At 39.6% G+C, this 17,032-nt stretch overlaps 5 protein-coding genes across 5 annotated transcripts; 3 read left to right on the forward strand and 2 right to left on the reverse strand.

The window, feature by feature from the left end:
* Positions 1-19: 19 nt before the first annotated feature.
* Positions 20-5,564, reverse strand: SOCG_01604 (nucleoporin Nup189; the record flags this gene model as incomplete). The annotated part of the gene is made up of 2 exons (XM_013164557.1): positions 20-5,068; positions 5,150-5,564. 2 exons carry the CDS (start codon positions 5,562-5,564, stop codon positions 159-161), a joined length of 5,325 nt encoding a protein of 1,774 aa, XP_013020011.1. The 3' UTR covers positions 20-158.
* Positions 5,565-5,669: 105 nt separating this feature from the next.
* Positions 5,670-11,277, forward strand: SOCG_01605 (medial ring protein Alm1). Its single transcript, XM_013164558.1, has one exon. The coding sequence runs from the start codon at positions 5,900-5,902 to the stop codon at positions 11,081-11,083; it is 5,184 nt and encodes a 1,727-aa protein (XP_013020012.1). The 5' UTR covers positions 5,670-5,899; the 3' UTR covers positions 11,084-11,277.
* Positions 11,278-11,347: 70 nt separating this feature from the next.
* Positions 11,348-14,044, forward strand: SOCG_01606 (RNA-binding splicing factor). Its single transcript, XM_013164559.1, has one exon. The coding sequence runs from the start codon at positions 11,467-11,469 to the stop codon at positions 13,894-13,896; it is 2,430 nt and encodes an 809-aa protein (XP_013020013.1). The 5' UTR covers positions 11,348-11,466; the 3' UTR covers positions 13,897-14,044.
* A 110-nt stretch (positions 14,045-14,154) lies between these two features.
* On the forward strand, positions 14,155-15,790 carry SOCG_01607 (UBA domain-containing protein Ucp14). Its single transcript, XM_013164560.1, has 3 exons — positions 14,155-14,222; positions 14,328-14,458; positions 14,544-15,790. The coding sequence occupies exons 1-3, from the start codon at positions 14,204-14,206 to the stop codon at positions 15,495-15,497; spliced, it is 1,104 nt and encodes a 367-aa protein (XP_013020014.1). The 5' UTR covers positions 14,155-14,203; the 3' UTR covers positions 15,498-15,790.
* A 93-nt stretch (positions 15,791-15,883) lies between these two features.
* SOCG_01608 (manganese superoxide dismutase) lies at positions 15,884-17,006 on the reverse strand. Its single transcript, XM_013164561.1, has 2 exons — positions 16,692-17,006; positions 15,884-16,640 (listed from the first exon to the last, which is right to left on the reverse strand). Exons 1-2 carry the CDS (start codon positions 16,803-16,805, stop codon positions 16,092-16,094), a joined length of 663 nt encoding a protein of 220 aa, XP_013020015.1. The 5' UTR covers positions 16,806-17,006; the 3' UTR covers positions 15,884-16,091.
* Between the last annotated feature and the right edge of the window lie 26 nt (positions 17,007-17,032).

The following is a 17,032-nucleotide window of genomic DNA, read 5'->3' on the forward strand; positions in this document are numbered from 1 at the left end:
AAACGTTTTCTACAATTTGTTACTGTTACATACATAAAAATTAGTATACGGAAACAACCATTGAAAGAGAGCTATACTATTTACAGAAACGTTTCATCTATATAAAAATATTTATCTAAATCAAAAATAAACTCACATAAATTGTCAAGGAAGGCGATTTAAAATTGAACGGAAACGTACTGCAAATTCTGAAGACTGTTGGTGGTCGTTAGAGGCAAACTAAACGCAACATCATCTAATGACTGGCTTAAGCATAGCTTGTTCACATAACGCGTCATCTTATATAAAGAGGCCTTTTGATGAATTGATTGTGATTCGGCCTCTTTCAGTGCAATAGTAATTCTTTGTAGAATAAATTTTAACATTTCGACATCACTTTCATACTTCCCTTCCACCAAATCAAGGTAGTCAGAGTACAGTTGTCCGCCGAATTTCCAACCCACTATTCCTTCCATTCGCTCATGGAATCCTCCTAACAAGCACTTTAATTCTTCTAAGTTATTACTGATAACGGCTTGAGGAGCGATGCTTCGGATCAAACAGGTATGAGCTTCTTGAAATAAATTTGCATCTTGTAGGAATGTTACTTCTTTTGCATGCTGTCCTTTATAACGAGCACTTAACGCCTTTGCTTCATGAATCCAGTTGTTTGGAATGAGTAACTCTTTTACCAATTTTTCATCATCATCAGTTGAATCCATTGTGACATTACGAGCAAGACAACTTTTAACACTGGATATACGTGTCTCAACATTTTCCACATGAAGAAGCACAAATAAAGCCCATTGCCAATAACCCATACTTTCAAGCTGACAGGCGAGCGAAAGTGTTAAATTATCTGCTCTTACGCTCTGAGGTTTGAAGTGCATACCGCCTTCATCTATTACCTCATCCATGGCGTCTCTGTCCGAAAAATCACAGATATTTCGAGCTCTCGACAGAAATATTGCCAACTGCCAAACTACGCGATAGTCTAGTGGATGGCTTTTCGCGCTTTCCGGGAGTGTTAATTCTTCAAGGGATGCTCCGACTGCATACGCCTTCAATAACACAAACATTAAATCGCAAACTTCTCCGTTAGACTCAGTAGACACTGTAGGTCTTCGTAATTCTTTTTCGTACATTTTTAAGGACTCCATGTATAACGAAACAGCTTCAGCAATATTGATATCAGTGTTATACCATAACTTCATACCAAAAGCACATAACCAACTTAATTCTTGAGAGATAAACACCGAAGGAACATAACCCTCTTCTCCAGATCTTCCATAACCTTCAGCTAAATCAGTGTTACCAGAGAGTAGTTCAAAAATAAGACGGGTATACTTGTTGATATAAGCAAGATCTCCACGTTCTCGCCACTGATTCAACTGTTGTTTAACTTCAGCTTGGATATCAAAATCGCTATCGACTAGCGGTATCAAAGTCGACAAACGGTTGTTTTCCGAGTTAACAGCTTCTTCACAAGCAAGGCTAATCTGATTACCTGTCAATAATATAAATATTTTTTCTTCAGAGCATGAGGCCTTTTGAGCCCTTGCTAACGTCTCTTCTTTGACGTTCTTTGTAATCCACTCGGACAAACGATCCCGAACAATTTTCTCAGAAAGCATTTCTCGAGCTTCGAGAGACAAAGAAGTTGGAACCTCAACGTCAGTAATGTCAAATAAAACTGACGCTAACTCCCAAATTTTGACATGATCAACGTTTTTTGTAAATGCTACTAAATCGCCGACAACCATTGATAAACGCGGTGATATAGAACATACACCATTAACATCAACATATACCTCGCTTTTAGAGAGCTGATACTCAAGTGACTTTACGAAATTTTCGTCTCTTGGGCTAGTAAAACTAAAAATATTTTCCACTGAGTCCATTTTAAGATGTCCATTGATTATTTGTACGTATGATCCATTCGGATAAAATGTAAACTTTGGAATACTTTTAATATTGTTGTCCAAACTCGATGAATGATCTTTAGCAGTTATGCTGCCACCGAACAAATCTTTTTCCATGTCATAATAGTCATAAACATAGCTTCCAGGACTTTCCTTATTGCCCTGGGGTAACGAAAAAGCGTTTGCCATTTTAGACTTTATTAGTACAGATCTCTGTAACCCTAAGTTCAGATGCTCCAGCCAAGTACTCGCATTAATTAGATTGTTCATCGACTCCGTTGAACCTTGCACGTCTGAACTTCGTACCTGATCAGATTCTTCCTTCAACATGTTTTCATTTTCAAAGTCATTTAAGTCGTCAGAATTATCACTCACGTTCGATAACAAATCACTGGTTTCTCCTTCTTTGTCTACCATATTGTCGTTTGAAGACAGCGGGAATGTGGTTCCAACTTCTTCCACTCGCACTTTTGCCTTTTTTGATGTGTTATCATCAGAGCTTTCACTCTGATCATTGAATTTGCGGAAAGAATTCAGTTGATTATTGGGAGGAAAAGAGCCTGGTGTATTGTGAGTAAGTTGTGTCTTGTTAGATTGCGAGCCTTGATAACTCGACTTCTCATACATTTCTGAATTACCTAAATCACTTTTCGATGAAACTTCATTGTTGGCGGGCTCATCCTCCAAATCTTCATCGTTTTCAGAATCTTCATCGAATAATCCGTACTTAGAAAAGTGTTGAACTTTAAAGGTCCATTTGCCGTCATTAAAATCAATAAACTCTGTTTCCTTAATGTTCTGAAGACGCCTCAAATGCTGAGCATATCTGGGATGATTAGCATTTTTGATAGGTTCCCTTGTTTCTCGGGATACAGGCCATGCATTTTCAAGAGTAATAATGGCAGGAACATTCAAACCTTCTCCGACTGGAGGACTAGACCCTTCCTCAGGATAGACAGAGCATATCTTCTTCTCAAAGAGGACAACATTGACAGGAATATCTTCAATCTTTTCGAACTTTGTTAAATCGACAGGCTTCAAAAAGGAAACTTGACCATAACCAGCACGCCCTACACAGAATTGGTGTACAGAACTTAATTTGTCTTTAGGATACTTGACTAACTCCTCAACACTTGGTTTCATCCAGTAACCATCGGGTAAGGTAAAGCTTCGATCACCTTCATCCTTCGTTGTCTCTTGTCCCACAGCACCATCTGTTTTTGTCACTTGATCAGAAGATTGAGATGTACTTTTATCCTGAAGAATTTCATCTCGAGAGACTTTTGGAGTTATAACCAATTTTTTAATATTCTGTCTAGGGGTGAAAGCATCCTTGCTTAATAATACATCGTCATTCAGTGAATCAAACAAATGCAAAGATTTTGGCTTGCTGGGAGCTGTTGCCGAATTCATTACAGCAGACTTTGCAAAAGGAGAGATGGTAGCAACAGTGGAACGATTACTAGATCTAGGGGACAGCCAAAATTGAGGTAATGATGCCGCTTTCTTTGGAGCAGGTTGCGTTGTTAAAGGAGAAGCAATAGGCTCTTGTATTGAAGTTGGTGCAGTTTGGGATACGGTACTAGAAAACAACGGATTACTACCATATGGATTTTGATCAATGCTTGCTTGAAGAGGTTGTTGTGATTGCTGCCCAATTTGAGAAGTACCACCAAACAAGCCAGATCCCAAACCAGCTGGCTGAGTTTGATTATTCATGTTTGAGGAACCAAACAGCCCGGAAGAACCTGTAGCGGAGGGTTGTTGCAAAGTATTATTGGAACCAAACAGTCCAGTCCCTGTCGATGGTTTACTAAACAAACCAGTACCTGGTGCAGTAGAAGTGTTCGTACCAGATCCTAATAAACCACCTCCCGTGCTAGGAGGGTTATTTAGAGTTGAATTATTTCCAAAAAGACCGGAACCACCCGTGTTAGTATTGGTGTTACCAAACAATCCCCCACCAGTAGAGCCCGTATTACCAAATAAACCTCCCGTAGAACCTGTGTTAGGGGCGGTATTATTGGTAGCCGTCGAAGGAGTACTAGCGGCACCAAACCCACCAAATAAACCGCCGCCAGCAGGTTTAGCAGGCGGGGCAGTGGAAGTGGCCCCAAAAGCTGGCTTAGGAGTTGTGCTAGATGGCTGACCAAAAGAAAAGCCGGATGATGCTGGAGCAGTGGTACCAGTACCTGAACCAGTGTTAGAACCAAATCCAAAACCTGATGGTTTAGAAGCAGCATTATTGGCACCAAAAGAGAAACCGCTACCGGAACCAAGGCTTGAGCTTCCAGGAGCACTAGTATTTGTCCCAGAAGCGGCATTATTACCAAATCCGAACAAACCGCCTCCGGTTGGATTGGATGCAGGTGGATTAGCTGGAGCAGAACTACCAAATCCCGTATTGGCGTTACCCGTTCCAAAACCACCTCCAGTGTTACCAAATAATCCACCGCCCGTGCCTGTACCAGCGGTATTGGTAGAAGGATTGGAGGCCGAAGAGCCGAATAAACCACCAGCACCGGCACCGCCAGTACTTGTATTAGCGCCAAATCCAAAAGCTGGCTTTTGTTGACCAAAAGTCGATCCGCCGCCGGCACCGCCAAATAATCCACTCGAAGGAGTAGTTGCTGCTTGATTTGATTGACCAAACAAGCCACCACCTCCAGTGTTCGTTGCATTCGCGCCGAATCCAGACGTAGTACTCGGGTTGCTAGCACCAAACGCAGATCCGCCACCAAAAAGACCTCCACCAGTATTAGCATTCGTATTAGAAGATCCAAAAGGAGTGATAGAATTTGAAGTAGGAGTGGCAGTCTGACCGAAGCCTGTGGTGGAACTACCAAATCCGGGAGTAGACCCAAAAGTTGATGGAGTGGAAGTTGCATTTGTAGGGTTTCCAAATCGACGACCTTGATTATAATCTTGTAAGCGTAACTCTTCAAAAGAATACTGCCTATACGCCGGCATACACGTTATGGACTGAAAAGCACTTGTACCATTAGTTTGTGCGTCCTTTTCAGATGTTACCGCGTAAGGAGGATTAGCCGTACCATTGATCGTATTCGTGCTTCCTGCCCCAAATCCCGAAGAACCAAAAGCAGGAGCTTGACCAGTCGATGCTGAGCCAAACAAACCACCGCCGCTAGAAGGCTGAGTACCAAATCCTGTTCCCCCAGAGGGATTGTTTTGTGATCCGAAGAAACCACCTGTAGAGCCAGTGTTCGCTGGCGTGCTGCCAAATCCACCAGTAGTTCCTGTATTGTTGGAGCCAAATGAAAACGCACTTCCTGTGGAAGGAGCAGAAGCACCGCTTGCATTACCGAAAAGGCCACCACCGCTTGATGTATTTGTACCGCCAAAAGCAGGAGCACTTGATTGACCAAATAAACCGCCTCCGGTTCCCGAATTCATTCCAAACCCAGTACCTGTTGAAGCAGGTGCAGGGTTGCGATTACCGAATAAGCCACTTCCTGTATTCGATCCGAAAAGAGGTTGCGTGGTGCTCTGTCCAAAACCACCTGCATTATTGTTTTGGGAACCGAATAAACTATTCCCTGTGTTATTAGTATTGGACCCAAACAGACCTCCTGTTTGCTGATTATTTTGTCCAAAACCCCCAGTTCCTCCTCCGAAACCAGAAGAATTATTTTGCCCAAACATTATAAGGACTAAATGTTTTGTATTTTGTTGGTGTTAGTCACCTGGGATGATATGTGTGGAGGACAACTTGAGACTCCACCCACGTTACCCTATACTACCACTGAAAATAGGTGCTACTAAGCAATATTTTAAACCGATACTACTCTTTGCTCCGATCTAGGAAATTCCATAATTAAATATATTTTATAAATATTTTTCAATTTTGTAGGGTTTGTTTGAGCTCGTTGTCGCGAAAGCTCTTTCTTTAGCAGAATTGGTAACAGGAGCTTCATCTAAGAAGTTACCATACCTGACAATCTTCTACATTATTAGTTTGAAAAAGTTTTTTGCACATTATGTCTTCAGGTGAACATGAAGATGATGTTCAATTCGTTCACGAACGCTTCGGCGTGTCTCCTGAAGACCTAAAGCATTTAGCTAAAGTGCCAAGTTTTTCGGTACTAGTTATTGCATTACGTTCAAAGGTACGCGACATGAATTCACTGAAGGAACAGATGGTTTTACAAGAGGTGAATTCCGAGCATAAACAGAACGTGACAAATCGAAGAGTGCTGCACCTTGAAGAACAGCTTAGTTCACGGAATGAAACAGTCAAGCAATTTCAGGAGAAAACCGAAGAACTCCAAAAGGATGTGGATGCTTTGAGAGAAGCGAATTCTCTAATTCAGTCTCAGGTTAACAAACAATCTGAAGAGAAGAATTCATTAGTTATAGAAAAACAAGAAATGAATTCCAGAATTGCCGACATGGAAAGGAAACTTGTTGAGTCCCAGAATCTCCTTAGGACGCTTCACGAAGAAAAGCAAAAAGGCGAGGATTCAGTCCGAAACTTGCAGCAACAGATGCGAGAAATGGAAGAGAATCAGCGAAATTTTACGTTGAATCAAAGTAGCAAAACTCTGAAAGAAGAACTGTACTTACAAGAAAAAAATGCTTTGGTTTCGGATATAAAATTGCTTCAAGACGAAACTAGAAACATGTCCGAAGAACTCAAATCTTCAAGAGAAAGCCAGAATATACTCCAGGAGCAAGTTACTTCACTTAAGGTTAGTAATTCTGAGTTACAGAAAAAGTACGCAAAAGTTGTTCATGAGAGTCAAACTAAATTGAGGGATGAAGGATCAGGTACTTCTACTACAGCAATGGAAGTTGACAATCAGAATGACGTTTTTAATGATTTACAAAAGGAGCTTGAAGCTCAGCAACGTTTAACCACTTTATGGGAGTCTCAATGCTCAGAACTTAAATCACAACTAAATAAATCACTCAATTATCAGAGTACTTCCGAGGACTTAGACACATCTTCTAATGAGTCTTTAAAAGAACAGTTGGAAACAAGCAAGAATCAATTGAAAGTTGCTAACGAAACAATTAACAATTTACAATCCGAAGTTGATAAATGTGCTAGCGAACTGCAGGTTACAAAAGAGAGAAAAGAGGTATCCCCGACAGGTGTTGGTCTTTTTTCGTCAATTGCTCAGAAACTAAGTGCATCACAGAACCCTGAAATATCTTTCACGAAAGTGTATTCTGACAATATGCGGTTACAGCAAGCAGTTTTGAATTTGCAGCAACAACTTGATCGTGCTAACGATAAGATTTGTTGGTTTTTCTATCAAATTAAACAACGTGTTCCAATTTTTCAACAACAAAGGGAGGAGATTGCAAGAAATAACGTTTATATGATTGATATGAGTGAACAGTTGTCCACGTCAAAAGAAATTATTAATCATACCAAACAAGAATTTGAGGGTTTAAAGTTACAGCACGAAGAAACTCATTTAAGACTTATGGCTACTCAAGTTCAATGTCGAGATCTGACGCGGGAGGTTCAGTGTCTTCTCTTACAGTTAGATCACATGCAAGGAGCGGGTATTAGAGACTTACCCCAAAATATACAAGAAGCTTTGGATAAATATTCCAAACAGCCATCCGGGGATGAACTAACAATGTCTGTTGAAATTCCCAATTTTACGTCGGTACAAGATGCTTTAAGACAAGTCTTACAGCTTCGCGAAAACATACGAGCTCTTGAATGCAATTTGGAAATCCAAAAAAAAGCTTCTGAGTATCAACTTTCAATCAGGACCGAAGAATTGAATGATCAACATGAACATTCGACAAATGCACTACAAAATGAGCTGAAGTTGGCCAACACCAAAATGGAAAATTTTGTTCATGAGCGTAGTGTCCTTAAAGAAATGTTAAACATGTATAAAGAAAAGCTTGCTCAAAGCGTTTCCCAAAAGACTTCTACTGAAAACGGTCCTTCACAGGCAGTTGATGATATTGAAAAACAACTAGAGATGTATCGAAGCGAGATGGTTGCAGCTAATGAATCACTTTCTAAGAGGATTAATGATCTTATTAGCCAGCTTGAACAGACACGAAAAGAAGCGAACAAAGTGAAATATCGTGAACAATTAAGCTTACAACGACTAAATGTATCTAGACAGAACGTCGATTCTCTCAGAAAAGAAATGAACGAGCTGAAATCCCTTAATGGTTATCTTCAAGAGGTCCTCAATCGTCAAGATTCGAATGCCGGTAGAATATATGAAGAGCACATTCAACTCAAATCATTATGTTCAAGAATGAACAGCGAGATTGCAAATTTGACCAGTGAAAAGGAGGTTTTCGGTAAAATTCAGCAACGATTGACTTCAGAAAATGATAATTTGCTGGCTGAGCGAGAACGCTTGACAAATCTTGTTTCTAATTTGCAATCACTTCTCAACGAGCAACAAAGGATTTTTTCACTCAATAAAATTTCTTTTGAGACTAAAAATAAGGAATTGGAAGAAGCCATTAACACGTTGCAAGATTCTAATCAAAAATTAGAAAACTCTTTGCAATTAGCAAATGAGCTAACAAATGCGAAGGACATAGATATAGATTCTCTTCGGCAAAAACTCGACGAAGTTGAAGCTACGAAACAAGAGCACCTAAAAGTTAAGGACTCTCTTGAATTGGAAAATAGGGGATTACAGTCACGAATAAGCTCAGAAATTAATAAAGTAGAGGAACTCCAAAGAAAGCTGTCTCATCAACAGTCGATGTCGGCTTCCGAACGTGAAACTGAGCTGAGTTCAGTTGTGTTTGATTTGAAAACAGAAAATTCATCTTTGCAAACCAGTCTTAATGCATCAAACGACAACATAAAGCGTCTAGAGGAAGCTAGTCGCTTAGCTGAAGAAACTCTAGAGAAGCTTCAAAGGGAATACCAATCATTGCAGTTGTCTACTTCAAAACAATTAAAAGAAAATACTGAAAATATTAAAGCTTTAGAGAAGAGAAGCAATGAGCTTGAGGAAAAACTCATCAAAGCTCAACAACAACACCATAATGATAACGAGCAAAAGGATGGCAGGATTTCCGTACTGATAAAAGAAAATGAACAACTAACAACAGAAATTACAGATGCTCGTAACTTAGAGAAGAAACTACTTCAGAAACAAAGATCGCTACAACAAGAGGTTGTGAAATTATCTGAAGATTGCCGAAAAGCACATGATGCCTATGAAAAGGAGTTGCTCCGACATGCAAATGCGATGTCAAGTCTCCAAAAACTCAGGACTGAGTACGAGTCTGTACTTGAACGCACTAGTAATGTTTCTGAGCCTACTGAGTCTAATAATCGCATTGCAACTCGAGAGATTACAGATACACCAGACCTTGCCTCTACGGCTCCAAATGTGGTGGCTCTTAGAAAACAAAACGCCTTACTTCTTGCGCACATACAAACACCAACTGACCCTAACTCATCTACCTTAGACATTAAGTCGGAAAAACTAGGTTTCGTCATGAAGCTCTCATTATCAGATCTTCAAACTTACGTTAAGCAAATGTTTAATGAGGTTAGTATTCTCACTTGTCAAAAAGAGCTTACTTTGATTGAAAACAAAAGGTTGAAAAAGTTGGTCGAACAATCGAATCAAATTATTATAGAATTTCAGTCCACACAAGAAGTTTCAACAACTGAAATGAGTTCTGATGGGACACCCACTGACAATAATCTTCCTCAAATGGTGAAGTTATTGAACGATAGTAATAAATTCCTACGCAAGAAGGAAGAGGAACACAATGATATAATCAACAAATTACAAGAGAGAGTTAATTCTCTTGAGCGTGATTTGGAAGCTCAATTGAATCACTGTCGAGAGTTAGAAAATGAGGTATCGAGCGTGAAAGAAATTACGCGCCGGACTGAAGAAGATAACCAGAGACTCCAGCAACATAACCAGCAAATCCTTTATTCACTGAAGGAAAACAAAGTTTCAGACAGTTCGGCAGAGGCTTCGAAAGCTGATGAAAAACTGTTGGACGAGCTACGCCAGAATATTGAGAAGTTGACTACCGAACTTAATTCAACTAAGGAAACAATCGAAAAATTAGAATCAGAAAAAACAGATGCTTCAAATACGATCGAACAGTTGACTGCTAGAAGTAAAACAGTTGCCGCTGCATGGAGATCTAAGTATGACCAACTTGTTGCTAAAAGTTTGGAAAAGCACAATCAAGTTCGCCAACAACTTTCCCAAAAGACTTCGGAGCTTGAATCGAAAATTCAAGAAACTAATACACTCAGAGGAAAACTTCAAAAATATGAAGAAAATGGTGTCTCTGGAGATAATGATGGAGATCGTCAAAATCTCAAAGAGGTCAGTGATGATTCCCAGAGAGCTGAATATATATCGACCCAGCAAAGGCTCGTGGAAGCTACGGCTGAATTGGATGCTACTAAAAAGGAAGCTTTATCACTAAGGGAAAGAATTGGTCAGCTCGATAAAGAAAAGTCAACTCAATCCGCTGGTTGTGAAACGACAAAGGAAGAAGTAGAGAAGAAGAACCAAGCTTTAAAGCAGGCTGTCTTGAAGTTACGTTCTAGGATTACTCAAGAAGTGCAAAAGAATGACGCCATGAGTAAACAATTTAAAGCACTTGAAGTTCAACTGGAGAAGTTGCGTGAATCGTCTGAGTCGCAAACGCAAAACGCACATAATTCAGAAAGCTCAAAGACGTCTGACGAACAGAAATGGAACTCTCTATTAAAAGAGAAAGAAGATATGCTCTCTGGTACTTTCCAGATTGTTTTCGAAGAGCCCTTCGAGAAGATAGTTACATCCAGTTCTGACTTCCCCGATGCAGTCAAAAGGGAATGGAAAAAACGCCAAGAAGGACTTCTTAAAAAGATTCAAGAGGAAACCAAACAAAGCCATGAACGACAAATTAGCAACCTTAGAACCGAGTTAGAAATGAGAAGCAAGTTAAAACTTAGTATGCTTGAAAAGAATTTAGCAAAAGTTCGAGCACAGTTACAAGAGAGTAATGCCCAAGACAAGGATCCCTCAGTTAAAGCAACACAGTCGAAAGATGATGAGAAGTCTAGTACGATAACGCCTAAAACTAATGAGTCTACGAAGGAATCAAACGATGATCAGGCGAATGCTTCCTTGAAACGCCCTCGATCTGGTGGTGAAAATGAGGTTTCTTCTTCAGCAATTAAGAAATCAAAATGAGGAATTGTATTATACCAAGACGCATCCTAAAGCTTATATATACGATCATTTTTTGTGGGTTTGTTTTGTTAATGTAATTAAAAAGATGAAATATATTGTTTGGTTTAAAATGCTTGATATATAACTACGTAAGCTTATTATATGAATAAGTCAAATAGTTCTACATAATAAATGGACGTTAAGTTCAAATTGATAGTCAGCGTTTAATTTTCATGTTGCAATTTTGCCAAAACTTTTTATTTGTTAATGAAGTATCTAACTATACACAACCTGGTTTAAGGAGCTTTAGCGAATTTAAGATTCTGTAATTTCAACCTTATACTCTTAATGATTTCTGTCTGCGAGCAATAAATTGCAAGCGATATGCTAAATGATTTCGTAGTATGAGCGACTATTCATCAGAAGATTTTGAAGAGGATTTTGATTTAGAGACACGGCGATCTGGACTAGGAAAAAAGTGGGAACGCGATGGACGCACTCGACAAAAGGAACGCGCCATGCTGGGCGTTTTCGGAAGCGATGAGGAAGAAGAAGGTGGATACTACAATCCAGAATTAAAAAAATTCCGAGTTCCTCCAAAAAATATACAGTTTGTTGGGAAAAACGAGCGGTTGAAGTCAAAGCAAACAGTAACCTCTAGTGATATACTTGAGGGTACTCATGATGCTCCCAAGAAGAAAAAAGAAGAGGGTGGTGAGATGCCTAAAATGAAATTTAATACTACAGGATTCGGTGCAAAAATGCTGGAGAAAATGGGTTACAAGAAGGGACAAGGTTTAGGAGCGAATGCCGAAGGTATAGCATCCCCGGTAGAATCCAAATTGCGCCCAGAAAGGGTAGGCTTGGGAGCAGTTCGTGAACGAACCGAAAAAGAAAGGCGTGAAGCAGTACTTCGTGGAGAAATTTCAGACAGCGAAGATGAAGAAATTCGTCAGAAACGAGAAAGAGAAAGTAAGAAAAAGAAGAGATCTAAAGAAAACCTTATATCGTCTTCTGAATTATCAAAATCCTTAGGGGACTTTTCTATTCCACCTGTCCTTGCAAGTATTTTGGATGCCGGCATCAGCGAAACGAAAAGAATTGAACTAACATCATCCGTTTCGAAATCAGGAGCTGAAGCGAATGACAAAGCTTTAACCGATTCGATAGACCAACTTTCTGGTCTAGCGCATCTGGAATCAAAAAACCATGTTACGAACTGGCAGCAGCTACAAGCCCGAAAAGCTTACATCAAGATGGAAAAAGAACGAATTTCAAATGAATATGATAAAAAAAATATGGAAATCAGTCGTTTAGGAAAGTTACTTGAAAAAGTAGACGAGATTCATAATAATATAGCAAATATGGCTGTGGAAAATGTGAATGAATCCGTGGACGAATTAGAAAAAGCCATACAGCCTTTAACATATTTGATTGAGACACTTCCTGCTGAATTTTCTGAACCTAATATGCACTATGAACTCGATTCTGTTGCCGTAAGTATATTGATGGCGGTGGTATCTGAACCGTTTAAGAATTGGGACGTATTCAGACATCCTTACTTTTTACTGGAGCATTTCTTGACTTGGAGAAAGTCTCTTCAGTCCAATGATTTTCGTCCAAAGACAGATCGGCCTGATGCGTTTATGGATATGGAGTTAGAAACTGAAGAAGACCAGTCAGGCCAGACAAATTTCACTCACTACGAATCTCTAATGATGGCGCTATGGGAAACAAGGGTATCTAAAGTTTTACGGGATGATTGGAATAGCCGCGATACGTCTAAAGCATTACATTTACTAGAAGCATGGGACGTGGTTGTCCCATCTAAGGTGAAGGAAACACTAGTTAAGGATACTATCCTCCCAAAACTAAAGGAAGAAGTTAGCATATGGAAACCATCAATGCGATCAAGAAAAAGATCAACCGATTCTTTGCATCACTGGATATTTCCATGGTTACCGTATTTGGGGAATTTTTCTAATGAACTCTTGTCCCTAGTCTTGTCACGTCTATCTAGGATCCTGTCGGAATGGGACATTGGGTTTGGACCATTGGATGATTTTAGCGCTTGGCGATTTGCATTTACGGATGATATGTTAGATCGTGTATTGGAAAAGACAATCCTGCCTAAATTAGAAAAGTTTTTGCAGGAAAAATTAGTAATAGATCCTTCAAATCAAGATATGAACGTGATTTTAACTGTGCTTGCATGGAAAGATGCCTTCCGTGCTACTGTTTTTGGAAAACTACTGATAGATTACTTTTTTCCAAAATGGTTAATGATTTTATATGAATGGCTCACTCTTTCACCAAACTTTGAAGAAGCTAGTGAATGGTACAGATGGTGGAAGTCGTTTTTTCCAGAAGACGTGTCTACGAATGTTTACGTACAACAGGGATTTTCCAAAGGTTTAGATATGATGAATGAATCCTTAGAAAACAAAACCATTACTCCACCAACCTCTTATGCGAGCGCGCAGATTCAACATAGGTTGGACGCCCATGAAAAGAAGTTGGGTGCGCAGAAGCTGGCGAATCAACTACGAGATCAAAGTATTCGTCAAGCTCCAGAAACTATAAGTTTCCGAGAAATTGTTGAGGACTTTTGTGCTGATCAGGGGTTCCTGTTGGTGCCTCTACGAAAGTCGCATCCGCTTAGTGGGAATGCTCTTTTTAGAATATCCGCCCAAGCTACGAGGTCTCGAGGAATTACAGTTTATTTGAAAAATGATATTATTTGGATGAAACCTCCGGGTGCTACGGAGGACGCTGTATTTCAGCCTATCGGATTTGAAGAAATCCCTACCATTTTGAATGCACGTCCCTCTTGATGAGCCTGGTTTATATGAGACTATGATTTTGGTAATGCATTTTTTTCTACGTTCCTTTGAAGTATATATATTATTGTTACTGTTACTGTTACTGTTACTGTCATTTATTTATTGTATACGTAGAAACTTCATGACTTTACTGACGAAGCTCAAGTATCAACTTCTCCTGTAAAGCTTCAAGACTTCAATTCAGTCTTCTTTCTTGATGGTAAGATAGCGAAGTACAAGGTATTTCGTTATTGTATGCTAAGTCCGTTAGTGTTGGCCATCATCAGCTTGAGAAAGCAAAGGTAATTTCAAAGCCATCATGTCAAGTAGTAATATAGGTAAGTAAAAATAGCAGAATGATTTAGAATCTGAAGGTGCTTTAAGTTGATGGGATGTTGTCCCATCGTCCCCAAAAGAAGAACTAACAGGTGTTCTGTATACAGTTCCTGCGAATATGGAGATTACGAAATTCCTGTTAATAGGAATTACTACAGCTGCAGTTGTATCAGGAGTTTTTGGATTGAAATCCTATTTTCATATAAATTACGCTTTGCATTTGGCATCTCACTATCAGGTATTTACTTTGCAATGTAGACAAGCTGTGGCTGTCGTGGATAGCATGCGAGATTCCTTGATTACATATTCTAATGAATTTTTAGTATTGGAGATTGTTAATATGGCAATTGGTCTATTGGAATTCAACAGAAGTTCTTCAGGCACTTTTTATATTGTACCAAGCTCGAGACGTGGAGCGGTTGTTAGGATCTCATAAATATGCTTCGTTTTGTACCTATTCTTTTGTAGTTGGTACTCTTATAACTCCTCTATTCTGCTTTCCTATAGCCCACTTCTGCCGTAGCTTTGAATACGTTCACCCTGGGCCTACCTTCATTGTCTTTGCTATTCTTTATCAATATTTCTACGTCGTTCCATCAACTGTCTATGTTCGAATTTCTGAAATTTTAATCACTGATAAAGTTCAAATGTTATTTCCCCTACTAGGACTAGCTTTATCCAATCCGCCTAGTACCTTTTTCAATGCCCTCTTTGGATGGACATTTGGGATGCTATACTGCCATGGTTTATTCCCTTATACGTCTTGGCGTTTACCAGCTCGCTTTGTTCCTGCTGCTTCATTAACTCGCCAGATATATATTCGTCCACCTCATACCGATTCCCAAGCATCCTTAGATTTTGATCCCTCTGCCTTGTTTCCCGCATTTGCTGCTAATTTCAATACAAACCCTCGCACGGACACTAACCCAGACAACGTCAATGGTCGTGCAATCACTCCCAATCTTCAAAGAGATACTACCCCTCATTCTGATGCTGAAGCTTCAGGCTTCGCATCTGGCATACCAAGAAACCCTTCTTTTAGAAGCCGGCCAGCGACGACGCGTCAGCCCTCCGCATCAGTTTTGCCAACTGGTCCTGCATCTCAATTGTATGATATGATTAGTGGTCGGTCCGAACGTCCTGAATTGGCTGGTGTAAGAGAAGAAGACGTTGAAACTGTTCAAACTATTATGCAAACCACGAGAGCGCAAGCCGTCCAGGCCTTGTCCCAAACTAATGATGTTCAACGAGCTGTCGAGCTTCTTTTAGAGCAGTAATTTTTCGAACCTTAGAATTCATTTTCATCTTTTTGTTTCTGATGTCTTCGTCCACTCGTTATTTTCCATCAGGAATAATTATTAAACAACCTTTTTCGGATAAAGGATCAAATAAAACTGCCTTTAATTAATTTCACTTTTGATGCATTGAGTTGGACATTTGTTATAACTTCCAAATTGCTGGAAATATCTTAATGAATACTTTGATAACGTTGTCGTATATTGATAACTCTTACTAAAATAATATTAGGTAAAGAATTTTTTACGTTAACAAAAAAAAAAAAAAACCTTTCTCTGAAATTAGTATCAAATACAAAAGATTGCTCACGCAAACACATCTTGTTTTTCTACAATTCAGATTTCAAACTGTAATAGAATATTATTCGGAATTCTTAAAGCTGGACGTTACATTGTTGACGTTATAAGATTTTTTTTTCATTTTCTTCTACTTCGTGAGAAAAACAGTGGGGGTTGTTGATTTAAATCATCGAGTTTGTATGAACCCAGTGATGCTTGCTGAAGTTTGAGTGCGTTGAATGAGAATGACATTCTTACACAAGTAAACATTCACATCAACCAAAAATGAGGGTAAGCTTAGTTGGACTCGTAACGGAGTTGGGCTTCCTTCCAGTTCATAACGGACCAGAAAGCCTTGAAGTATTCGGCCTTGCGGTTTTCATATTGGGGATAGTAAGCGTGTTCCCAAGCATCGATACCAATAATAACCTTGGCGTTGATGACGGTGTCTTGGTTGGCGGTGCTAGTGATGTGGAGACTGCCCTCCTTGTCCTTGACCAACCAGGCCCATCCGCTGCCTTGAATGGCGGCAAGAGCACCGTTCATTTCCTTTTGGAAGTTTTCAAGAGATCCCCACTTAGCGACGATACTCTTGTGCAAAGAACCATCGGTAACGGGCTTACCACCTCCTTCACTCACAGGAGCCATAATAGACCAGAACTGGGTGTGGTTAATGTGACCACCACCATTGAACTTGATAGCAGCTTGAAGAGCGACTTCGGATTTCAAGTCGAGGTTGGGCTGGCTCAATTTGTCTTGAGCAGCATTCAAGTTGGTTACATAAGTGTTGTGATGCTTGTCATGGTGTAATTTCATGATAGTTTCAGAAATGGCAGGTTCAAGGGCCTAAAAAAAGAAAACTAGTTAGTAACGTACATACAATATTGATTTACATACATTGTAAGCATAAGGCAAAGGGGGGAGAGCAGCCTTGCCGTGGAGTTGTCTAACACCAGAAGCGGTGAGGTTACGAGCTAAAAGAGAAGCGTTCTTGGAAGCAAAGCGCAACATTGTGATGAAATGAAAATGTAGGCACAAAAAAGAAAAAGAAGCTGATTAAAAATCAAGCACTAAAATATGATCAAATAAAGAGATTTACAAAGATTTAGCAACTGTATTTGCAAAATAATAAGCAAAATCTACTTGCAAACAACAGTTAGTTTCAACAACTAGTTGGTAGTGGTTAAGTTCAAAATGATCCGGTCAGATCAATCTTTATCGTCATAAGTTGGTATTCA

This window comes from Schizosaccharomyces octosporus, assembly GCF_000150505.1.
Source record: "Schizosaccharomyces octosporus yFS286 unplaced genomic scaffold supercont6.3, whole genome shotgun sequence".
Lineage (NCBI taxonomy): Eukaryota > Fungi > Ascomycota > Schizosaccharomycetes > Schizosaccharomycetales > Schizosaccharomycetaceae > Schizosaccharomyces > Schizosaccharomyces octosporus.

Bases quoted from the DNA above. Each gene is read 5' to 3' on its own strand.
- SOCG_01605 (XM_013164558.1), top strand. From the start codon at position 5,900: ATGTCTTCAGGTGAACATGAAGATGATGTTCAATTCGTTCACGAACGC.
- SOCG_01606 (XM_013164559.1), top strand. From the start codon at position 11,467: ATGAGCGACTATTCATCAGAAGATTTTGAAGAGGATTTTGATTTAGAG.
- SOCG_01607 (XM_013164560.1), top strand. The intron at 14,459-14,543 runs GTATTTACTTTG...ATGAATTTTTAG, and splicing joins ATTTGGCATCTCACTATCAG to TATTGGAGATTGTTAATATG.
- SOCG_01608 (XM_013164561.1), bottom strand. From the start codon at position 16,805: ATGTTGCGCTTTGCTTCCAAGAACGCTTCTCTTTTAGCTCGTAACCTC. The intron at 16,641-16,691 runs GTATGTAAATCA...TTCTTTTTTTAG, and splicing joins CTTTGCCTTATGCTTACAAT to GCCCTTGAACCTGCCATTTC.